Source organism: Solanum tuberosum, unplaced genomic scaffold, assembly GCF_000226075.1.
Source record: "Solanum tuberosum cultivar DM 1-3 516 R44 unplaced genomic scaffold, SolTub_3.0 scf00144, whole genome shotgun sequence".
Classification (NCBI taxonomy): Eukaryota; Viridiplantae; Streptophyta; class Magnoliopsida; order Solanales; family Solanaceae; genus Solanum; species Solanum tuberosum.
Genome location: NW_006239074.1, coordinates 207,593 through 230,451, shown reverse-complemented (window position 1 = coordinate 230,451; position 22,859 = coordinate 207,593). Strand labels below are relative to the sequence as shown.

Below are 22,859 nucleotides of genomic sequence, written 5' to 3'. Positions count from 1 at the left end.
TTAGATAATGAACTATTGGTTCTAAGCAGGCGGATTTGCCTTAGGCGAAGGTGTTTCATGTGACACGGCTTCGTCAAGTTTTTTTATTAAATAATTATAAATAACTGAAAAGCAAACTGTGAATAAAGAACAAATAGAATAAAGTGACACTCCTTGAACCAAATAGGAGCGTAGCTCAGTTGGTCAGGGTATTTCACTTCTTGTTTGAAGTTGGGTGTTCAAACCTCAATACCACATTTTTCTTTCTTGGTTAATTTTTTTAATTTAAATATATTTCTCTACACACATAAAAATGCTAAAAAAAATTCTTAATTATTTAATATAATATTATAATTTTTTTTAATTTTAAAATGCGACACCGCTTATGAAAAATCCTGCGTACGCCACTGTTAATAATATTTGTTCAGTTTGAAAAACTAACCCTTTTATATCTATGCATTTAATATCTAATAATACTTTTCAAAGTATTAAATTTAATATATTCAAAAAATAATATAATAATATTATTGCTTGTATTATCTATTGTTTACTTACCAATTCTAGGAAGATAATTATATATATGTTGATTAATGATTATCATATATATAATTTAGACAACTCCCAATCATTTGGCTCTATATACTACGTACTTCTTAGTTATTTCAATCAAATAATATATATTAGAGCATTTTAATGTGTAACACTAAGCTACTAATAAAAGACCTATAGAATGCTAAAGAGAGAGACTCAAAAAAGAGTACGGGCCCTTTTTTTTTTAATGAGTCGATTTAAATACATAACATGCATGTATTAAATTTGTGTATATATTTAGTGCGGATAAATTTTTCCGACTACAATAAAAAGTGTAAGTTAATAGCACAAGATGGGCGATGGGGTCCACAAATCAGGGCAGTAGAATTCTTTTAGGAGGACAAATAAATAAATAGGTAAACATGCCTTGGCATTTTTGTCCTTTAAAAGCAATAGTAAAACTAATAACACAAGACATTCAAAGCTATTAATTAATAATATACCGAAAGTGCCCCTTATCGACAAGCAAGTACGACAACCAAGAGCTGCTCGAGTTAGTTTCTTGTATATATACTCCCCCTCCCCCTTCTGCTCGTGATGTGGACAAAACTAACACCACCACTATGTGGTCCATTTAAATGTAATCACCCTTCTGCTCGTAATGACTGATGTGGACAAAACTAGCATCACTACTATGTGGTCCATTAATTTATATTATATATTAATATTAATGTATCATCGAACTAAAAAAATCAAATTTATAAAGCAACAGTCCAAATATATTGAAATCGATACGTAAGATATCTGTTTAGAAAGCTACCTGGTAATTGGAATTGATGTAATTACTAGGATAGTAATTACCAGTCTAGTAATTACACTGACATGTTTATTTGCCTCACTGTAATTACACATGTTCTGTTTGGATGCACAATTGCAATCATAAAATTATATTAAATTTTAAAAATAAAAATAATTATTTAAAATTTATACTAGACAAATAAGAAACTTTAAAATAAAAATTAATTATTTAAAATTTATACTAGACAAATAAGAAACTTTATAAATTATATTAAATTAAATATTTAAGATATATATTATTTTTTTGAAAATATATTAATTAATAAACATATGTTCTTAACTAATATTATGAAAAAATAATTGATTTATATTTTTTCAAATTAATATATTTCAATTGAATTGATCACAAAAACTAAAATTATGAAGTTTCTACGAACATCGTGAAATGCATGTTTGATAAAAATATTAATATATAAATAAAATATCATAAATTATTAAAATGTTTGACAAAAAAAATTAAAACAAAAATAAAAAAGAAGAAATTGAAAAATAATCAGCTGGTAATTACACCATGTAATTACCAGCAATTCACAACCTCTCCCTGTGAATTGGAGAGTGTAATTACCCTCTGTCAATTACACCAGTTACCTGCTAACCAAGTAATTACATGTCCAATCAAACAGGACAGACAATGTAATTACACCCAATTACACCAAATCTAATTACCAGGATGGCTTTCCAAACAGGCCCTTGATGTAATCACTAGATTAATTCCACATACATCTGTAAAATACAAAATATGTTAACTGTATTAAAAAAAAAAGTAAGTGTTAAATAATCTTAGTGACGTGTTTTATAATCGTGTGAGTCTATATCCAAAATAAATAATATCGCTAGTAACTTTGCCCCAACTCCATATATATTTATTTATTTATTTTTAAAATAAAAGTTTGATTTTTCGTTGCACCTAAGTTCTGTGACCCTTACACCGAATCGAAGAATCAAACTTTTGAAAAAATAACATTGACACCGAAATTATGAAGTTTCTATGGACATCGTGAAATGCATGTTTGATAAAAAGATTAATATGTAAATAAAATATCATAAATTATGAAAATGTTTGACAAAAAGATAATCTATCAAGTCTAATTAAAAAACGACTTGCAATGTGAATTCAATATTACTAAAACAAAATGAAACTGAAAATATAACATAAGTTATAAATTCAAAACAAAAAATTTAACATAATACTCTTATCGCAAATTTCAACATAGCATACATAAATATGATTTATTTTATTTTTTTAAAAGAAACATAAGTCTATAACCTTACTTAACAATAAATTCTATTCTAATTTAAAAATTAGAATTACTAATAAAATTATGCTAATGAGAAAATAAGCATGACATAAAGAAATAGATATAAGAAAAATTGCATAGAATCACGTGAAGTAAGGTTGAGAAATGAGAAGAAAATGAAATATAAAAATATAAAATAAACTTTTAGAAATTTTTAGAATAATAAAAAAAACTTAAAATAATAGAAATAAAAAAATTATTAACAAAAAATAAAAATAGAAATAAAAAGAAGAAATTGAAAAGTAATCAACTAGTAATTACACCATGTAATTACCAGCAATTCACAGCATCTCCCTGTTAATTGGAGAGTGTAATTACCCTCTGCCAATTACACCAATTACCTGCTGACCAAGTAATTACCTGTCCAACCAAACAGGACAGACAATGTAATTACACCCAATTACACCAAATCCAATTACCAGGATGGCTTTCCAAACAGGCCTTTAATGTAATCACTATATTAATTCCACGTACATATGTAAAATACAAAATATGTTAACTATATTTTTTTTTAAAAGTAAGCATTAAGTAATCTTAGTGACGTGTTTTATAATCGTGCCAATCTATATCCAAAATAAATAATATCACTAGCGACTTTGCCCCTAATACATCTCTTACGAATTAGATTGTCACATAAAATATGTAGCAATTGAGTTCGGCAAAATCAACTCATAAAACCTTTTTTTTACAAGGCAAGAAAAAACTGCATGTAAAATTTTAGGGGCTAAAAAGTTTTTCTTTTATTAGGGTAAAGGCAATGGTGTGGGCCCTATACACCTTACAAGGCGCAGAACAACTTGTAAGCCTCTGTCTGCTTGCGGCTCGTAAGGCGTATACGGACTTGCACCTTGCTACCCTAATTTAGACACCGTTTATCTTATCGTTTAAATGTTATCCTTTTCGTTTTAAATTTGTTTTTGTTGTCCTTTTGGAATTTTTGATCAAGTTTTTTGCCCTTTACGTTTCGAACTCGTATAAAAGGAGTTTAAAATAGGGTAAACTACATAAATCCCACTAGTTTAAGTCCTAATTACTAAGATTCTCGATAGTTTTAAATATTACTTCCTATACCATATTTCGTGCTTAGGATACACGAGTATGAATCCGCGAGATACATTTATCAACCGGATTTTAAAATTGGGAAATATATTTTATTTGTTTGAATTAAATGGTTGTAACTGATTTCCTTAATTAGAGGAGTAATTAAGAATTTTCAAAATTCATGAACAATTAATTCTAGAAATTTAAATTAATCAAATCCCTTAATATAATGTGGAAATCTAGGAGTGTATCTATTTTAATTAATTTCTTTTTTATTGTTCTCTGACAAAAGAAATTCATTAATATTATTAATAACAGAAATGTGTATATCTTGGTCATGTAATTTGATTAATTTTATTTTTATTAATCTTTAAATATAAATCAATTAATTTGATGTATCTATTATCAATATATGATGTATTCAATAAACTAAATACTTAGATACATGAGTATATACAAGTACATTCATATGTATCATAGAAACATCTAGTATTAATTTCATGTATCTACTATCAATATATAATGTATCGCAAACTAAACACTTAGATACATGAATATCATACAACTACATTCATATGTATCATAGAAGTATCTAGTATTAATTTCATTATATTTGTTATATGTATCTAATATTGTCCCTGTTATACAAACACTATTGGAAAAATTCAACCAAAAGTTGATAGATAACACATTTCATCTGTCGCTGATCTTTATCCGCTGGGAATGGAGCCGTAATTGGTAGTTTCTAGTTGGTTTTACCGTCAACCCGTACTAAGAAAATTCAACCAAAAGTTGATAGATTACATATTTCTTCTGTGGCCGATCTTTTTTCGCTGGGACTGGAGCCGCAACTGGCCGTTCCTGGTTGGTTTTGCCGTCACCGCGACACTATCATCAACAAGATGTCCCTCGACTTCATTGAGAAGGATGCAAAGAACTCCTGATTTGCGCAGAGGCATAAGAATTTAATTATACTCCATCATTAATCTTGGTGATGAATGGAGGCTATCTTACCGGAAAACCTTTTTTACTTTTGTACTTCTTTTTTATGATTATGTAAGACAAATTTTGTACTGTATAAAATATCTCTGAATTGTTGGTAGAGAAATATTTTGAATTGCTAATTGACCATTAATTAAGGAGTTCAAATTTTAAGAATATTATTCAATACATTTGTGTATCTGATTAAATATTTTGAAATATATGGTATAAACATTAAAAGTGGTATTATGTGTAATTATTTTAAACTAGAGGTAAATTAAGTATATATGGTAGGGAAGTATGTCTAGTTAGATAGTTTTTCCTTTAAAATATAATAATGCCAGTGTTAACGAAGAAAATATAAAAAGACAAAACAATGTTTTTTTGATTTCTTCTATTTGATTGAGATTAAAGAGAATAAAATAATATATTTTAATATATATGTGTGTGTGTGTTTACTTTAATTACAAATAGTTACTAATATTTTCTATGAAAGAATTAACACATAATTTATTCTTGATAAAAATTTGAGGCCCTTAAAATTGAGGGCCTAAGATATATGCCTTAATTTTATAAGCATTGAGCCAGCACTATGTTGTACAGTGGAGGGGCTAATGAATATACACACAATATAAATGTGTTGTAAAATGAGTGTCGTACATATTGAAATAATACAATAAAAATGATTTTTGGCGGCAATAAGTATGTGTATTATAAAGAGTGTTAAAAATTTTACTAGCATTAATTAATTGTCATTAGATCTAATGTCGCTATAGGCTTCAAAAACATTTATAAAAAGTGTTAAATGTCAATAAAAATCATATTAGCTATTATCATTAATTAATTACCGTTAAATATCATTTTTGATAAATTAACACTTATTTCTAATTGGACAAAATGATAAGATATTCTTATCTTGATCAGTCTAGTTTTTTATGCACAATGTAAATATGTTGTAACGAGTGGTGTACATATTGACACTTGTTTCTAATATAAGACAATTATAATATATTCTTATCTAGATCATTACGTGTAGTTTTTTGATGAAAATTTTAGCATGCGTAAAAATCGTACCAATCAATAAATCAAATAAATATCCAAGTTTGATATGGTAATAGGAACCAATGTGAGAGTTATTCATTTTATATTACGTGATTTTTTTGGCTTGGATATTGTTGTAAAATCCATGGTCCACATAATATATATCTTGTAACATGTGTTGTACAGTACACCCTCAGTCCATCTTTATTTGTTTATTATATTAAAATAATTATTTAATATAATATTTGTTCACTTTAAAAAACTAAGAGATGATTTATCCATTTGTATCTATATCTAATATATTTTTTTAAACATTAAATTTAATATATTCAAAGCGTAATATATCAATATTGTTCATATTATTTATTGTTATCTAAGTTGTGTACCAAATCAATAGTAGACAACTATTATTGGACATATGAAGTATTTTTAGCTTGGATATTATTGTGAAATAGATATCCATGTTGTTGGGTATATAGCAAAAGTTAATGGGAAATGGAGGGAAGATGAAAAGGGAGAAACTTGAAAAGTTCTCTTATGCTTTAGTAAAAAGGCAATTATCCCTCATTGGCGGTGGAAAGAAAAATAGAAGTGTTTAAATAGAAAAACACTTCTATTAGTTGTTAAAAGGGTTGGAAAGAGAGGACGAAATTTCGTTAGCCGCCGGCAAACTAAAAGTGTGAATCTCCGGTGGCAATGACCACCAAATCGCCCGGTCAACCTCCCACTGGGGTTGATCTAGATCTGAAGGACAGAGAACCAGCTTCTAGGCTTGATTTTTTAGCTGCTGTAAGACCATCAAGGGAAGCTAATGCGACGGCATTGAAACCTATTGTGTATTTGCATGGTGAACCAAGAATAGTATGGGAGGAGGAAGAGGTTAAACGGATGATCGTGAAGGAGAACTTAGAGTATGCAGTGATAGGAAAATTTTCCTATGGTTGGACTGAGATTCAAGATTTGAGAAAATTAATTCCGAAGCAATGCGAATTGAAAGGTGAATGCAACATAGGATTGTTAAGCAATAGGCATATTCTGATAAGGGCATCATGCTTGGAGGACTACGTGAATCTATTATCAAAGCCGGCCTTTTACATATTGCATCGTGGGTGGACATATCCAATGCGAACGTTGAAGTGGGAGCCAATGTTCGATTCGGAGGAGGAAACATCAACGGCCATGGCATGGATTTCTTTTCCATCCCTGCCTCCAAATTTCTTTGTGAAGGAGGCAGTTTTTTCATTAGCAGCTGCGGTTGGAAAGCCTTTACAGGTTGATCTAGCAACAAGGAATCAGACTCGACCTAGTTGTGCACGGGTGAAGGTGGAGGTGGATTTATTACGTGAATTTCCAAAAAGAATAAACGTAGGGATGCGAAAACAATCAGGGGAGATTACGGAGAAATGGATTACAATAAGATATGATCATGTTCCAAAATATTGCAAGAACTGTAAGAATCAGGGTCATGACGAGGAGCAATGTTATGTGTTACATCCGGATTTATATCCCAAGGAAAAAGTAGGGAAGGAAGAAGAGATGGAAACGAGGGAGGAAAAAAGGGAGATTCAGGGGAAGGGGAGAGTCCAGATGGAGGGTAATATTTTAGGAAAAGAAAGTGAGGAATTTAAGATTCATACTAATAGAAGGGGAGCAGGAGGGGGTCGACAGGGGGGTGGAAAACCAGAACAAATATGGCATAAGAAAAATATTCAACACGAGAAAGAGGGAATTACGACTGGCAATAAGTTTGGGGCGCTGAAAGATCAGGATGAATGTGGGGAGACACAAGGTGGACAAAAGGAAAGGGGGGAAGAGGTAGAAACGAAAAAGTGGGTTGAGGAAGTGTTACAAAAAACAAGCAGAATAGATAAGGGGAATAGTTTGAAAAATACAGTGGAGATTATAAACAGTGTAGATGAAGAGGAGACGGCAAAGAGTGAAAGCTTCAAGAATAGTGGAAACATTGAGGTAAGCGGGAAACAAAAATGCAGTGAACAGGATGCCAGAAGTAGTAATATGGGGAATACATGTTTGGAGATGGTGGAATTTCATGAGGTGCAGGATAACGATGAGGTTTTGCCTGAGAATCAGAGGAGGGAGAATCGGATTCAGGGGGATGATTTTCCTGATTTGCAAGAGCTGACATCGGAGGAAATTCAAAAAAGAAGGGATAAGGAGGAAAACGATGATTTTGATGAAAATATTGATAAGGTGGTAAGGGATGGGGATTTATCTCCAAGACAAATAAAATTATTGGAGAGTGGAGCTAAACGATCAAAGTCAAGTCAGCATACAGTTCCACTTCAAGTCAAAATAAGGAGTAGTAAAGAGAGATCGTCGGAAGATAGTTTCCAATGATTGGTAAAACTATATTTTGGAACATTAGATTGGTTAAATCTCAAAAGGCTTTTGAGAGATTAATGGGTCTAAATAGGCGTCATAAATATAATTTTATAGCTCTTATGGAACCTTTTAAAGATCCAAAAGAGTTAGATCATTACAAAACAAAGTTAGGATTTAAAAATGTGTATTGCAATGTATCTGCAAAAATTTGGGTTTTTTGGGATGATGGTTGGAGGGGTGAAGTGGTGAGTAATAGTATACAACAAATAAGTTTGAAGTTGAGCAAGAACAATGTGGAGATGATTTGTATTGCAGTGTATGCTAGGTGTGATGCATTAGAAAGATTGGAGTTGTGGGAAGAACTGGAGGCTTTATCTGCTAATATTAATATACCTTGGATGGTATGAAGAGATTTCAATGTTATTTTGAATGAGGAGGAAAAACTTGGGGGATTAGATTTTACTCAGTTTGAGGATTTGGATTTCAGTCAATGCATTAGTAACTGTGCTCTAACAGAACTTAAGTTTGTGGGTAACATGTTTACTTGGTGGAATAGTAGAATTGAAAGAGACAGTATTTTTAAGAGACTTGACAGAGTCTTTGGAAATCAGGAGTTTAATAATATGTTACCTACTAATGAAGTTCATCATTTAGTGAGACAAGGTTCGGATCACGCACCTTTACATGTCATGTGCAATTCAGAAGAGGAAGTGACAAACAAACCTTTTAAGTTTCTCAATTTCTGGACAAGGCATCCCCAATTTCAGCAGATTATTGAGGATAACTGGAGAATTGATTTTGTGGGCTGCCCGTTTATTGAATTTCAGGCGAAAATGAAAAAAGTGAAAGGGGCGCTGGCAAAATGGAGCAAGGATACTTTTGGAAACATATTCCAAAAGGTTGCAACCTTGGAGGATGAAGTCAAGGTCAAGGAGATATAATTGGAGATTAATACAAATGAAGAAAATAGGGCAGATTTGAAAAGGTCAGAAGCTAAGTTAAAAAAATTTCTCTACTTGGAGGAGGAATTTTGGAAACAAAAAGCTGGGATGAGATGGTTTCAGGATGGGGACAAGAATACTAGATTTTTCCATAATTATGTCAAAGGAAGAAGAAAAAAATTGCACCTGGGGGAAATTCAAACGGAACAAGGTGATGTAGTGAATAACAGCTATGAGATTGGTGCAGCGGCAATCTCTTATTTTGAAGGGCAGTTCAGAGAAGGAGGAACAAGTAAAGATGAAAATTTGTTGAGGCTTATTCCCAAATTGATTACCCCTAGTCAAAATGAGGAAATGGTTCATATGCTAACTAAGGAGGAGGTCAAGATGGTAGTCTTCGCTTTGAACGGAGATAGTGCAAGCGGCCCAGATGGTTTCTCGGGATTATTCTTTCAATGTTGCTGGGAACTTATAGGTGAGGATATTACCAAAATGGTGAAGGCCTTTTTTTGTGGTAAGCAGATTCCTCGTTTTATTTCTCACACGAATTTGGTGTTACTCCCAAAAAAGGAGAGAGTTGTAAACTTCACAGATCTTAGACCAGTGAATTTAAGTACGTTTGCAAATAAAATCATCTCTCGAGTGTTGCATGAAAGGATTTCGAAAAGGTTACCCAATATTATTTCAAGGAACCAGTCAGGTTTTATTAAAGGGAGAAACATTACAGAAAATGTTCTATTAGCTTAGGAGATAATAAAGGATATAAATAGAAAGAAGAAAAATCACAATGTAGTAGTAAAGTTGGACATGGCAAAAGCTTATGATAAGATCTCTTGGTTCTTTTTAATTAAAGTGTTAAGGAGCTTTGGATTTTCTGAAATCATTATTGATATGGTGTGGAGGCTAATTTCAAATAACTGGTATTCAATATTAGTTAATGGAAAGTCATATGGTTTTTTTAAGTCGACAAGAGGGCTCAAACAAGAAGATCCTTTATCTCCAACATTGTTCATACTGGCTGCAGAAGTTTTAGCTAGTGGGTTAAATAATCTGAATGAAGATGTAGATTTCAGGGGTTATGGAATGCCAAAATGGAGTCCTCCCATTAATCATTTGTCATATGCAGATGATACAATACTCTTTTGCTCAGGGGAGATAAAGTCTATTCGTAAGATGATGGGAGTGTTGAGGAGATATGAAAATATTTCCGGACAGATGGTCAACTTAAATAAAAGTTTCTTTTATCCACATGATGATACTCCGTTAATTGTTGGGATGAGATTAAGAAGAATTGCAGGCATAAAGCAGGGCTCGTTCCCATTTATTTATCTAAGCTGCCCAGTTTTTTATGGAAGAAAAAGGGTTTCACACTTTGAAGAATTGGTGAAGAAGGTGCAGAGTAGACTAATGATGTGGCAGAACAAGTGGCTGTCATATGGAGGAAAGTACATCTTGATAGTAAATGTGCTTCAGTCAATGCCAATTTATTTGTTATCAGCGATGAACCCTCTAAAGAGAGTCATTGAGAAGTTGCATAAACTGTTCGCTGGTTTTTTCTGGAGCAAAACAGGCGGGGAGCAAGGAAAGTATTGGGTAGCATGGGAAGACATGTGTTTTCCTAGGGCTGAAGGAGGTGTGGGTTTTCAATCTATACATGATGTTACCAAAGCATTATTCTGTAAACTATGGTGGAACTTTCGAACTTCCACTTCATTATGGAGCTCTTTCATGTGGAGTAAATACTGCAAGAAGTTTCATCCTCTAGTGGTTAAAAACATAGGAGTTTCACATGCTTTGAAGAAGATGATTCAGGTAAGAGATGAGATAGAGCATGACATATGGTGGCAAATAAAGGCTGGAGAGGTGAGTTTTTGGTTTGATAATTGGACAAAATTGGGAGCACTTTATTATATAGAGGAGAAAGGAGAGATTGATGATGAAATAGAAGTTCGGGAGCTGATAGAGCAGGGGAGTTGGAACATACAAAGGTTAAGAAGTATGTTATCAGAAGAGATGGTCCAATTCATTGTGGAAAGTTTTGTCCCTATGATTATAGAAGGTAAAAAGGATAAAACATGGTGGATGGGAAGTTCGAGTGGGAATTTCACTGTAAAGTCAGCGTTTGAAGGGACTAGACATAAGAAAGAAGTTAATTGGTGGTGGAGTAAGATATGGTGTAACGGAATTCCTTTCAAGATTAGTTTCTTTGTATCGAGGTGTTGGAAGGGGAGAATAGCTACAGATGACAACCTGGAAAAGATGAAGATTAATGTGGTAACCAAATGTTAGTGTTGTGAGGACTATGACCAGGAAACTATGAACCATCTTTTTCTAACAGCCTCCATAGCTCAAAAACTATAGAAGCAATTTGCTACTTGTGCAGGAATTAGCATGGAGGGAAGCCTACAACAGATAATTACTAATTGGTGGGGAGCATCAAATAAGTCAAAGATGAGGTCAATATTACAAGTAATTCCTGCCATTATTATATGGGAGCTTTGGAAGAGGAGAAATGCTAAAAGACATGGGAAAGAGGTGTCCTATTATAAGCTGCATCAACAATGTCAAGACACTGTGTATAAGCTGATTAAACATCTTTACCCTTGGATTCAGATCCCAATAAATTGGGAAGGAATGTTAGGGGTTATGAAGGAGTACAGACCTAAGTTACACTATCATATTGTGTATTGGGGACTGCCTCAAGAGGGGGGAGTGAAGTGCAACACGGATGGAGCAAGTAGAGGAAATCCGGGGGAAAGTGCATATAGTTTTTGTGTTAGAAATCAGGCAGGAAATCTGATGTATGCAGAAGCATGTAAGATTGGCATAAGGACTAATATGGAGGCAGAAACAGTGGCAATCCTAAAAGCCCTCAGATACTGTAAAATTAAGAAAATCAACAAAGTGTTGATTGAGACAGATTCACTGGGGGTCATATAAATGATAAGAAATGAGTGGAAAATTCCATGAAATCAGGCAGAGGCGATGGAAGAGATTCAGGAAATTATAGAGAACATACAAGCAAATATTACACATGTTTTTAGAGAAGCTAATCAGCTAGCAGACAAGTTGGTCAATGAAGCATATACGCACACTGGTCGAAAGCAATGGGAGAATTTTAAGCAGTTATCAGGTGAATGCAAGAGTATTTTAAATGCAGACAAATCAGGTATCCCTACTTTGAGAATAGAAACAAGAAGAATAAGAGTGCAGCTGAATAATCATGACAATGTACAAAGTTAAAGCATTCAAAGAATATCTTGCCACAGAAGGGATTACAAAAAAGTGAGATTTAAATGTACTAGGATATCTGTGCTAAACTATTACAGTTTATAGAAAGTGTTACGAGCAAGAGATGAAAGCAACAAAGTCAGATTGGGAGTTGCGAACCTGGAGCGGTGAAGACGACCATGGACGAAGGACCTAACGTTTCAGCTGCTAAAAGAATAAAAGAGCAATGAAATTGAAGAAAGAGAAAAGACGAGAAGAAAGTAGAGAGGTTTACCTGATCATAACGAAGCTATGCTGTAAAATTGATTCTGAAAATCAAGACAATCACTAAATAAGTGCTCAGCAGACAACAAGCAAAATAGGATGTTTCAAAGAGTAGAGGAAGAGAGTTACCTTGATAAACTGAGTTGTTACTAATGGAAGAGTTGAAGGCATCGTTGACCCAAAGCAAATGGAACAAGGAGCTGATGGAAGCTCAACATAATCCACATTTGAGACAAGAACACAAAAATGAAGGAAGACAATTTTGGAAAGCTAGTGGATAGGAATTTAGATATTTGGGGGCATTTTGGATTGGGCCATTTGGGTCGGGTACATTTATTTAGTTTGGGCCATTATGACCAAGTTTTGTACTGTTTTATTGTCACTCAATAAAAGAGCTCTAAGCTCATTATTTGATTAAACAAAAAAAAAGGGTTGGAAAGAGGGACCTCTCCCGTTGTCGTCGGCTTCGGCTTCGGAAAATGATCAAGCGATTAGTTTTTGGACAAAGTTTTATTTATTTATTTAAATTGCCAAACATTTTAATTATTTAATTAATAAAGCCGAAACGACTCGATCCGACTCAAATCCGCGCGACCCGTTTTATTTAAAACTCTTTCCCATTTTATTTGAATTTCCCGTCGTTGGAGATGACTATTCTGCAAGATTGCAACTTTCAGGAACAACCATAACCGTTTGAAAGGTTGCAAACTTTCGTGAATGATCGTATGGATTCTGAAATGTTGCAACCTTTCAGAACCTTTCAGAACCTTTCAGAACCAGTTCCTCTTGTCTATAAATACCTTTGATTCCACAGATTTTTACTTACGAAATTTCTGACTTCTTCTTCTTCTGCACAGATTTTATTTGTGTATATTACTGTCGTTGAGTGGCTCGCTGACACCATAGTTTTGGGTATCAATACACTGGTGATTAAGATCGTTCTGTCCTGGTAGGATATATTCCAATTCAAACCTCGTATACTAGAGGGAGATAATTTCCTTAAGGGAACAATGTGCATTCGGTGGGCTCGAGTTTCTTTTCATTCTGTTTCATACAGATTCTGGTATGTTTTACAGATTTTAGTTTTTTTTTGTTAATTAATTTTTGTTTCTGACTGGATGATTTAAACTTTGGGAATTTACTGTTCCTGCAAATTTTTGTTATCACCAGTATTGTTTAGAATACAGATTGCATAACACATGCAATATATTTTGAATACATTCTTTGTTGTACAAAAGAGGGGCTAGCTAATGAATATTCACACAATATAAATGTGTTGTAAGATGAGTGTTGTACATATTGACACACTACAGTAAAAACGACTTTTAGCGGCTATAAATATGTGTATTAACAAAAAGTGTTAATTTTTTTACCGGCATTAGCTTATTGTCATTGGATCCAATGTCACTATAGGCTTTAGGGACGACATTTATAATGAATGTTAAATGTCACTAAAAACTTATATTTAACGGCAATTAAACCATTGTCATTTATTAATTGCTGCTAAAGATCATTTTGATATAGTGACACTTAGGCCTCATTTATTTTCATTAAGATTAAGACGTCTGAATTTGAATGCACATCTGAATAATTAAAACGTTGCCTCTAAATCTAAACATTAAACACTGAATAATTAATCAACATCTGAATATGCATAATTTATTAATTTATTAATATCCAACACTTGCATATCCCTACTAGTGTTGCTCTTGTAGATCCCCCAACAAATTCAAACTTTCAAATATCCACTAAAATTATTTTTAAGCTTCGAACTCAAATTTAAAAAAAGAACAAGAATAATTAGATTCAAAACTTAATTTATTTATTTCTTTGATTTTCGAATTGATCTCACGCCCTACTCACATTATTAAACCTTACCATTTTTGACATTGCAATTCAATGAGAACTACCTTAATTTTAACAACGGAAATTAATATACCAAATTGAAAACAAGTGGTTGTGGCAATTTTGATTTTATAATATAAAAAATATTTATTCTGTCATTTGTATTAGAGATTAGATAATAGTTTATGTTTATATCGATTTGACTTTAAAGGATAAAAATGAATTAAAACGGTATGTTTGGAAATCATGCCATGGATGACTTGCTTTTGCAGTATAGGAAGATGAACTGGATAATAATAATAATAATAATAATAATAATAAATAATAATAATTTTAAAGAGAATAAAATAGCTAGAATAGGGTCCAACCTTACACTCTATTTTACTCTCCAAATATAGAGTTATCTATTTTTTTCAGACAATCAACTCTAACCCAATTCTCTATTTTATTTTCTAAAAAAAAATCTTTTTTATAATACATAAATTAGGGGACAAATTCAAATAAAAGTGACATACAATTACATAAACACTCAATTTTCAAAATTATTACGTTGCTCGCATAAATGCTCTATTAATGCATTACGGAGTTCAAAATGAGCATTTTTGTCCTTAATTTTTTTATGTCTAACTAAAAATTGTTCAAATCGGAGATTTTCATCTACCACCATTTCTGCGGTTGGAGTTGAAACCTCTATGACATCTTGAATTGGTGCATTAAGATCACGTTCATCCTCAATTATCACGTTGTGCAATATATTACATGTAGTCATTATATCATGTAGCACTTCCTTTCTCAAAAACGTGACGGTCCTGCAATAATTGCAAAACTCCGAATGCACGTTCGACATCTTTTCGACATGATTCTTGTTTCATCGCGAATTAATTATTATGTTATGTATTGTATTTTATCTTGTATTTAAATTTTTATGTTATGTATTGTATTGTTATCTTGTATTTAAATTAAATTTTTCATCTTATCAGTTTAATTTTGTGTATTCTTAATAATGAAAATTAATAATAAAATAAATTTTTATTATTGATGAAAATTAGAAAAAAATTAAAAATACTATTAATTTGAAATTAGAGTAGTATATATTAAATAATATATTTAAAAAAATATTATATTACATTTAAAAAGAATTATGAATATTAGATATTTAATTAATAAAATTATATGTAAAATAATATGTTAATTAGAAAGTAATGGAAATAATAATAAAATATTGAAAAAGTGAAATAGAAAGTGTGAATAGTAGTTCTCCAAATTTAGAGAGTGATTTGGAGGTGGGTTGGAGTGCCCATTCTCTATTTTACTCTCCAAATATAGAGAATGGAGAGTAAAATAAAGGTGGGTTGGAGATGGTCTAAGTGGCTAGATCTGAATAACAACATGAGCAAAAGGATCTGATATACCCCTTAATTTTGTTATTTAGAGTCGATATATCCATTGTTATGAAAATAGCTCATATATATGTAATGACCTGTTCCCGTCGTTATAGAAAAGCCAACGGGGAAATTTTTTGAACCGAAAAACTTTTTTGTAGTATCTTAAAATTTCCCAACCTAGTCCAGATTTGGGCGAAATCAGAGTCAGTAAGGTCTAGGGAAATCTGGTAACAATTGGGTGATGTAATTATGAATTGGATTACATGAGTGGATAGCTAAGACGTTAAGGAACCCGTACGACTTTACGGAATTGAATTCGGGCGAGTAGAACTCCTAAAATTGATCTTAGCGTGAATGAGTAGTTTCTAAGTGTCATTGATTGAAAGTGTGTTGTGAAATGGGGGTTTTTGGAATTCTTAATTAGATCTTTGTTTCGTGCAAGCCGCTAGGGCGGGGCTGCTGTTGCGGGACAGTCGCGACCTAAGTCGAAAATAAACCCTAAAACGTCTTTAATCTGCAATTTTCATTCTTGAGAGTAAGGAGACGAACCCCAGGTGATTCTTGACAGTTTTCCACCATTCTTGAGGCTAAAGGTAAGGTTTTAACTCCCCGATTCCATTTTTCGATCCGTAGAATGTAAATTCGTGGGTAATTATCGATGGGGAAGGGTTTTGGAACTGTTTATATGGTGGGAAAAGCCCTAATTTGAATATTGGGATCATGAGTTTGATCTAGGGTTGATAAAATTGTTGGTAATTCGGGTAATTAGATATTGTTTATTGATTCTCGTGTTGTATTAATCGTTTGTAGACCAAGAACAAGCGGAACGAATTCAGAATGGGAAGAGTCAAGTTTCTTAGGGGATTTATGATTGTTTCAAGGTAGGTGATGATTGTGATTTCATGATTGTGTGATTTATGTTTGTTCTTGCTTCATTATAATTCATGTATGTATGCGAATGTTGCATTATTGATCATATTATTCGTAAGTGAGGATGATTGAATAATTGTTGCCATGAAATCATAACTCGATTGTATGATTATGAGAATATACTTGTGATTGTGATTGTGGCTTGTTGCATTCCGACACACTAACTTGGATCGGTTGCCACGTTCCGACATAAACCTAGGATCGGATACCACAAAGCGGTACACTAATAGTTTGGGTTTGGGTTCCATGAGAGGACCATTGATTTGACATAACTGTATACTTGAGAAATGTGAAATGCTCCGTTGTTCTTAATGTTGTTGATATTGTATATGTTCGGTGTATGTATGCTATTATTATGTTGTAATGGCTTATGTATGTTGCACTTAGTGGGATAGTCGCGTGATCCTACCAGTACAATGTGGTTGTGTACTGATACTGCACTTGCTCTTTCTTTGTTGAGTACATGGCATATTCCGGCGGCTATTGACAGACCTCGCTTAGAAGATCAGTGATCGTTCGAATTCAAGGGTGAGCCAGTTCTTCCGGTCTGCCATGAGTTCTTTTTTTGTTTATGTCCACCATTTCGGACTTAGACTACTACTTTAGTTAGTCTTATGTTTGGTTTGGGGTTGTACCCCTTCTTGTTTAGACTTGTTGAACTAAAGATGTTTTGGTACATTGACTTTCAGGTTCTAGGCATTACTTTCGGAATATTAGTTTTGGTTGTTAGACTTTTGTTTGGAGTTTATGGGAACTCTATTTCTTTTCCTTAGCATTTAAACCTGCTTTCATATCTTTAAATGTCTTAATTGTTAGTTTGAGTTGTAGTAATGGTTCTCCCACCGGAGGGTTAGTGTGGGTGCAGAGGTGGAGCCAGGATTTCAGGTCAATGGGTTCTAAATTTTTAAAAAGAACAATGATCTTAACCTAAAGTAACAATCATCAAATTAACGAACAAATACAAGTATTTTAATTCACTAAAAACGACGAATTACTTAAACATTATATGAATATAAGCATTATCATTACAACTGCACTCGACAAGGTATCATATTTTGAAAATGATCAATAATCACATCATTAGTACACTTTCAAATAATAATTCTTCTATACAACAAACTAAACAATCATTTAAAAAGTCATCACCAATTCTGCTTCGCAAGTCATTTTTAATGAACTTCATTGAGGAAAAAGCTCTTTCCACGGTTGCAGTAGCCAAATGTTATATCAAGCTTAACTTCACAAGAATCCTGACTTTTGGAGAAAAAAATTGCGTTAAACTTTTTGAATGTGAGTAGAAATCAATAGTCAAATATTGTTTAGAGTACGACACAAATACTATTTTTTTTTTTATCATTTTCCAATTTTTTGTTTTTTTAATTTTTTTTTTATATAAATCCACGCATGTTTTTACTTAATCCTTTACCGATTTTATGTTATTTTAAAAAAATAATTATTACGACACAAATACTATTTCCTTACCGATTTTCTATTATTTAAAAAAATATATATATAAACAAAAGTTTAGAAATTAATACCCAAAAACAGTGCAATGCTAAACGAAATTAATCCCCAAAAACAGTGCAATACTAAACGAAATTAATCCCAAAAATCAATGCCTACCTGGGGGATTGAAGAATTTCATTGGGTGCGCAGCAACCATTGCGCCAATCGCTTCAATTTGTTTATGAGTTCGCAGGAAATATATATATACATTTCACTTCATATTAATACAAATATAGGATCTACGGAAAAGCCAATGGGTTCGTCCGAACCCCCATTGTATAGGGGCGGAGCCGCCCCTGTGTGGGTGTCAATCACGACGGTCTAGATCGTGACAATATATCCTTATCGTTATATAAATGGCTCACATATATCAGGTCATTCAGATTCAGACCTCTATTAAGTGTAAGTAAATGACCCCTTATTTCTAATCGGATAAAATAATCAGATATGTGTAGTTTCTTACACACAATATAAAAGTGGTGTACATATTGACACTTGTTTCTAATAAGACAATTATAAGATATTTTTATCTACATCAGTACATGTAGTTTTTGATGAAAGTTTATTGTTATGTAAAAATTGTACCGATTGATAAATTGAATAAATAAAAAGTTATTAAATAAGTTATGTCCACCATTTGTAAAAATTCGGTGTAGTGTGAATATTGGTGGAATTTCTGATTTAGTGTATTTTCTGAGATCTTTTCATTCGTGAAAGTATACACGGGCGGATTTATGTAAAAAGATCGAGGAGATGCACATGGATTGTAAATAAGTTAAAAGAAGTAATTTTGATATCTCTCTTAAATTTGCATTGGTATTTATCTTCTTTTTTTGGGCTAAATTTTTAACCTTTTTTCTAATTATTTTCACCTAAAAATATTGATTAAAATTACATAAACATCCAATATTAATATTTTCCCTTGAATTTCTAATTATTTTTTAAGAGTCTGCTTATTTTTGAAAATCCATGTATGGCTGCATATATCAGTTTCTTTCATTAATTACTTATTATTATAATTTATTTGTATGAATGTATCAGGATGTTTATAAAGGGGGTTCGAAGTATTATGCAAATATGTAAAAATTATAAGATGAAAAACAGAACGGGACAAAAAGAAAAAAAAAAAATTAATCCGCTAAATGACTTGCTTTGACATGCTATATTTAGTTTTTCCTACTTTTATCCTATAATTATTTATGGATCGTCAAAACTATCCGTTCTTTATTGAAATTTGATTCTTCTATAGTTATATTTGTCAAACATCAAAATTGACTTTAGCTCAACTTAACATATTTTTGTTACTCCATTATTATTCTCTTTCTTCCAATTCTTTAAACTCAAAGCACAAGAATTTGATCCTTGGATGAATTTGATGATCAGTTTAAACTTCACTTTATTTGCAAAAGATCAAAACCCCAAAGTTTCAGAAGTGAGAATTGAACCGAAACTGCAATTTTGTCACGTCCAAATTAAACATCTGATAACATCACTCTCAAGATACATTAGATTTCTTGTTCAATTAGCTGTGGAAACCTTTCTTTTAAATTAAACAAGATGAACGCACTTCCAAAACTTATGGGTGACAACATTAGTAAAACCTGGAGGTAGTCGTAGCACGACCACAAGTACCCCAATTTGATCTGAAAAGTCTGAAATATAAAACTTAACACTCAAAAGGCAAGTTTATTTCGAGATAGTTGATAGAAAACCTTTATTAAGATGAGTTGTTGGGACAAGCCCCCAACTAACTCTAGTTGTCTAAACAAAAGACATAAACAACTGAAACAAAACAAAGAGATTGTCCTCAAAAGACAAAGATTCACCAAAATGCTATTGAGTTGGCTGTTGGAACGATCTGGATGTTGATATTCGTTCGAACCTATATAAAACAATATAGGAGCAAGAGTATGTTGTCAATTCTTTGACTGTACTGAGTATGCGAGATCGACAAGCATCACAAGTCTAATAAATTGAACATGATAAATCTGAAGGACTGAACTGATAAACACGAACTAATGCAATGACCAAGTGAAACAACATACAACTGATAAGTACTGGAGAGGAATAACTAAATACATGGTTATGCAATATCTGAGAAAACTGGATTGTGGCATATAAACTTATATCGTGCCAGGGTATAGAGGCTGGTCTGATCTAATAAGGATCAATTAAGCTGATAACATAGGCCTACTATGACATCAAATATGAATAAAAACGTCATCTATGCATTACATCAAAGACGTTATTCTATCGACCAATAGCAGTAGAATTGTAATGTAAACAAACCTCATATATATTCCAACTGTGCGATGATGCTTGCAAAGACCAGGTAACCTTGGGACATATCAGACAGTAGACAATATTCATTATTTGCATGGTATGTATCCATTATGCCTGCATTTCATATTGGAATATATAAAAGTTAGACTAAACTTACCAACAAGAAGAAGAATCAGATAATATATTAACAAGCAAAATGAATGAATTACACAAAACAATTTTAAGCAAATGCACTTCATGAGTCAAAGTAAGAACAATTTTAAGCAATTTACCGTAGCCAGTAGATTGAACATCATAACCTATGTCCTGTCAACAAATAATGAATATATAAGCTATTGCAAAATCGAAGATCAAACAAGTAGATTTGAAAGAAGTTACACACCTGGAGATCTCTTATCAATGGCAAACTACCGGTTATAGAATATGGTTCTAAATAACCAACTACCTCTTCGGTAGCTTTGGATAGTACTTTATACCCCAGAGAATTGAGATCACAAGCAACGCCAGATGAAGTTTCGTCAAAAGTTATAGTCATTCTGGTGGGGGATTAAAGTGGAACAACATTAGTAATAAATAGTAAGATGAAGAAATTACTTGAGCATATATATATACCTTCCCCTTAGGTTCTCATCTGGGAGAACATATTTTGAAACAGGGCCTCGAGTATCAAGTTTTTCGATATTGGCATTCAAGTCATCAACATATTCTTGTAATTTCTTTATAACATCTGATACACTGAAAAAGAAGGATATTGCATTGTTAGAATGTCCAAGAGATTCAGTTGTTCATGTTCTGTTTTCAAAGAGAAATTTAATCTTCTTTATAAAAGGAATTAATAATACATACTTGTAAAATGGAGTCAACCTGCAAGAAAATATATAGTTGTGATTAGATACTACTCATTATCATTTGATGAAAGATCTGATCAAGAAGAAGAAACTTACCTAACATCTCCAGACACAGTGCACTCACCAGGAATTTGGTTGATTCCACCCCCCGGATCTATAAGAGCAAATGATGATAAATTTAACACATAAAAATATAATTGGAGAATCAGTTTTAAAATTTTGACAACTTACAAAACCACTGAGTTGGTTTCATGGTGGATGGTGTCTCAAATTTATAGACTTGTTCTTTTGGATGGGGAGGGAAATCTCTATAGAAGCGGGACTGAATTTCTTTCAGTGCATCCATAGCAAGTTCCAAAGCATTGATAGCCTAACCATTTGCAATTAATAAATGTCATACAAAGTTAATTACAATCACACTAGAGTATTTAAAGGTTTCTACAATATAATTGCTAGTAGACATACTATGTAAACGTTTGGATTGACTTGGCTTTCGACTTATTCATAAATAAATCAGCATATGATATGAAAAGTAATTATATTAGTATATGAAAAGAAAAAGAGTACCTTGTTGGGGAGACCACTGTGGAAACCCTTTCCGATTACCTCAAGTTTCCACGGTATAGTTCCACCAGTACCAATGCATGGTTGTTTATCCGCTGCGTCAATCCAGAATCTATATAGACGAATAAACACTTTAAATAAATTCACTATATATCTGCAATGAAATTTTATAGTTACTTACAAAGGGCCTTGCTTTAAATTATCAAACCATCCATCCCTATATAATGCATCCACACCAATTCCAGGGATAGATGAGTTCTCTTCACTCGCTATGAAAATAGCAATCACTGTCGATTTCAATTTTGGCTTTGTCTCTCCCAACCTCTTCATAAGCTCGGTAACAAGAGCCACATGACCTAAACAGTCAGTAGTTCCACGTCCTTGAAGTTTATCATCATCGATGCTCAATGAAAACGGATCAAATTTCTGAATACCAATATATATAGTTAATATCTAACCATTATATCAGTACTGGACCATTACCGATGACAAAAACATTATGAATCATTTTGTACATTACAAGAATTAAGAAAGACACATCATTTATACCATATCCGTTAAAATCAGATAGAAAGGCTAATGTCAAGTGAAATACGTAGTAAATTAGTTGAATGTGAATTTGATTAATACTAACTCCATATAGTAGTGTCTTGTCCATATTTATGATAATGTTTTTAAATTTTATTTTGATTTAAAAAAATATACTTTTGAAAAAAGTGAATCCATAATAAAATGAATTAGCCTGACTTGACCCACCAAATTTCAAAGCTCGAATGAGTTAGTCCAAATGGAGTGGGCTAACCCATATTGAGAGTTCTACGACTTACCCACCCCTAATTTTTTTTTTAAAAATCAAACAGAAAAATTTCAATTTTTTCCCCCCCCCCCCCCCCCCCGCTCACCCTACCCACACAACTTCCACCCACTACCCAATTTCTTTTTTAAAAAAGATAAATAAAAATAAAAATTCATACACCCCCTACCCTCACC

General features: G+C 32.5%; 2 protein-coding genes across 4 annotated transcripts in view; both read right to left on the bottom strand.

Moving 5' to 3' along the window:
* LOC102595902 (acetylornithine deacetylase) overlaps positions 1-22,859 on the bottom strand; it is a 52,942-nt gene that overhangs the window by 7,958 nt on the left and 22,125 nt on the right. The gene's annotated exons all lie outside the window — the stretch shown is intronic.
* Positions 19,886-22,859, bottom strand: part of LOC102596243 (acetylornithine deacetylase-like) — a 4,335-nt gene continuing 1,361 nt past the window's right edge. Inside the window, exons 2-11 of the mRNA XM_006352790.2 lie at positions 22,051-22,295; positions 21,873-21,981; positions 21,537-21,675; positions 21,402-21,459; positions 21,304-21,321; positions 21,070-21,192; positions 20,840-20,993; positions 20,730-20,763; positions 20,464-20,571; positions 19,886-20,056 (exon numbers count right to left, since the gene is read on the bottom strand). Coding sequence (XP_006352852.1) covers positions 20,465-20,571; positions 20,730-20,763; positions 20,840-20,993; positions 21,070-21,192; positions 21,304-21,321; positions 21,402-21,459; positions 21,537-21,675; positions 21,873-21,981; positions 22,051-22,295 — 987 coding nt within the window. The 3' untranslated portion in view covers positions 19,886-20,056; position 20,464. The remainder of the gene's footprint in view (positions 20,057-20,463; positions 20,572-20,729; positions 20,764-20,839; positions 20,994-21,069; positions 21,193-21,303; positions 21,322-21,401; positions 21,460-21,536; positions 21,676-21,872; positions 21,982-22,050; positions 22,296-22,859) is intronic.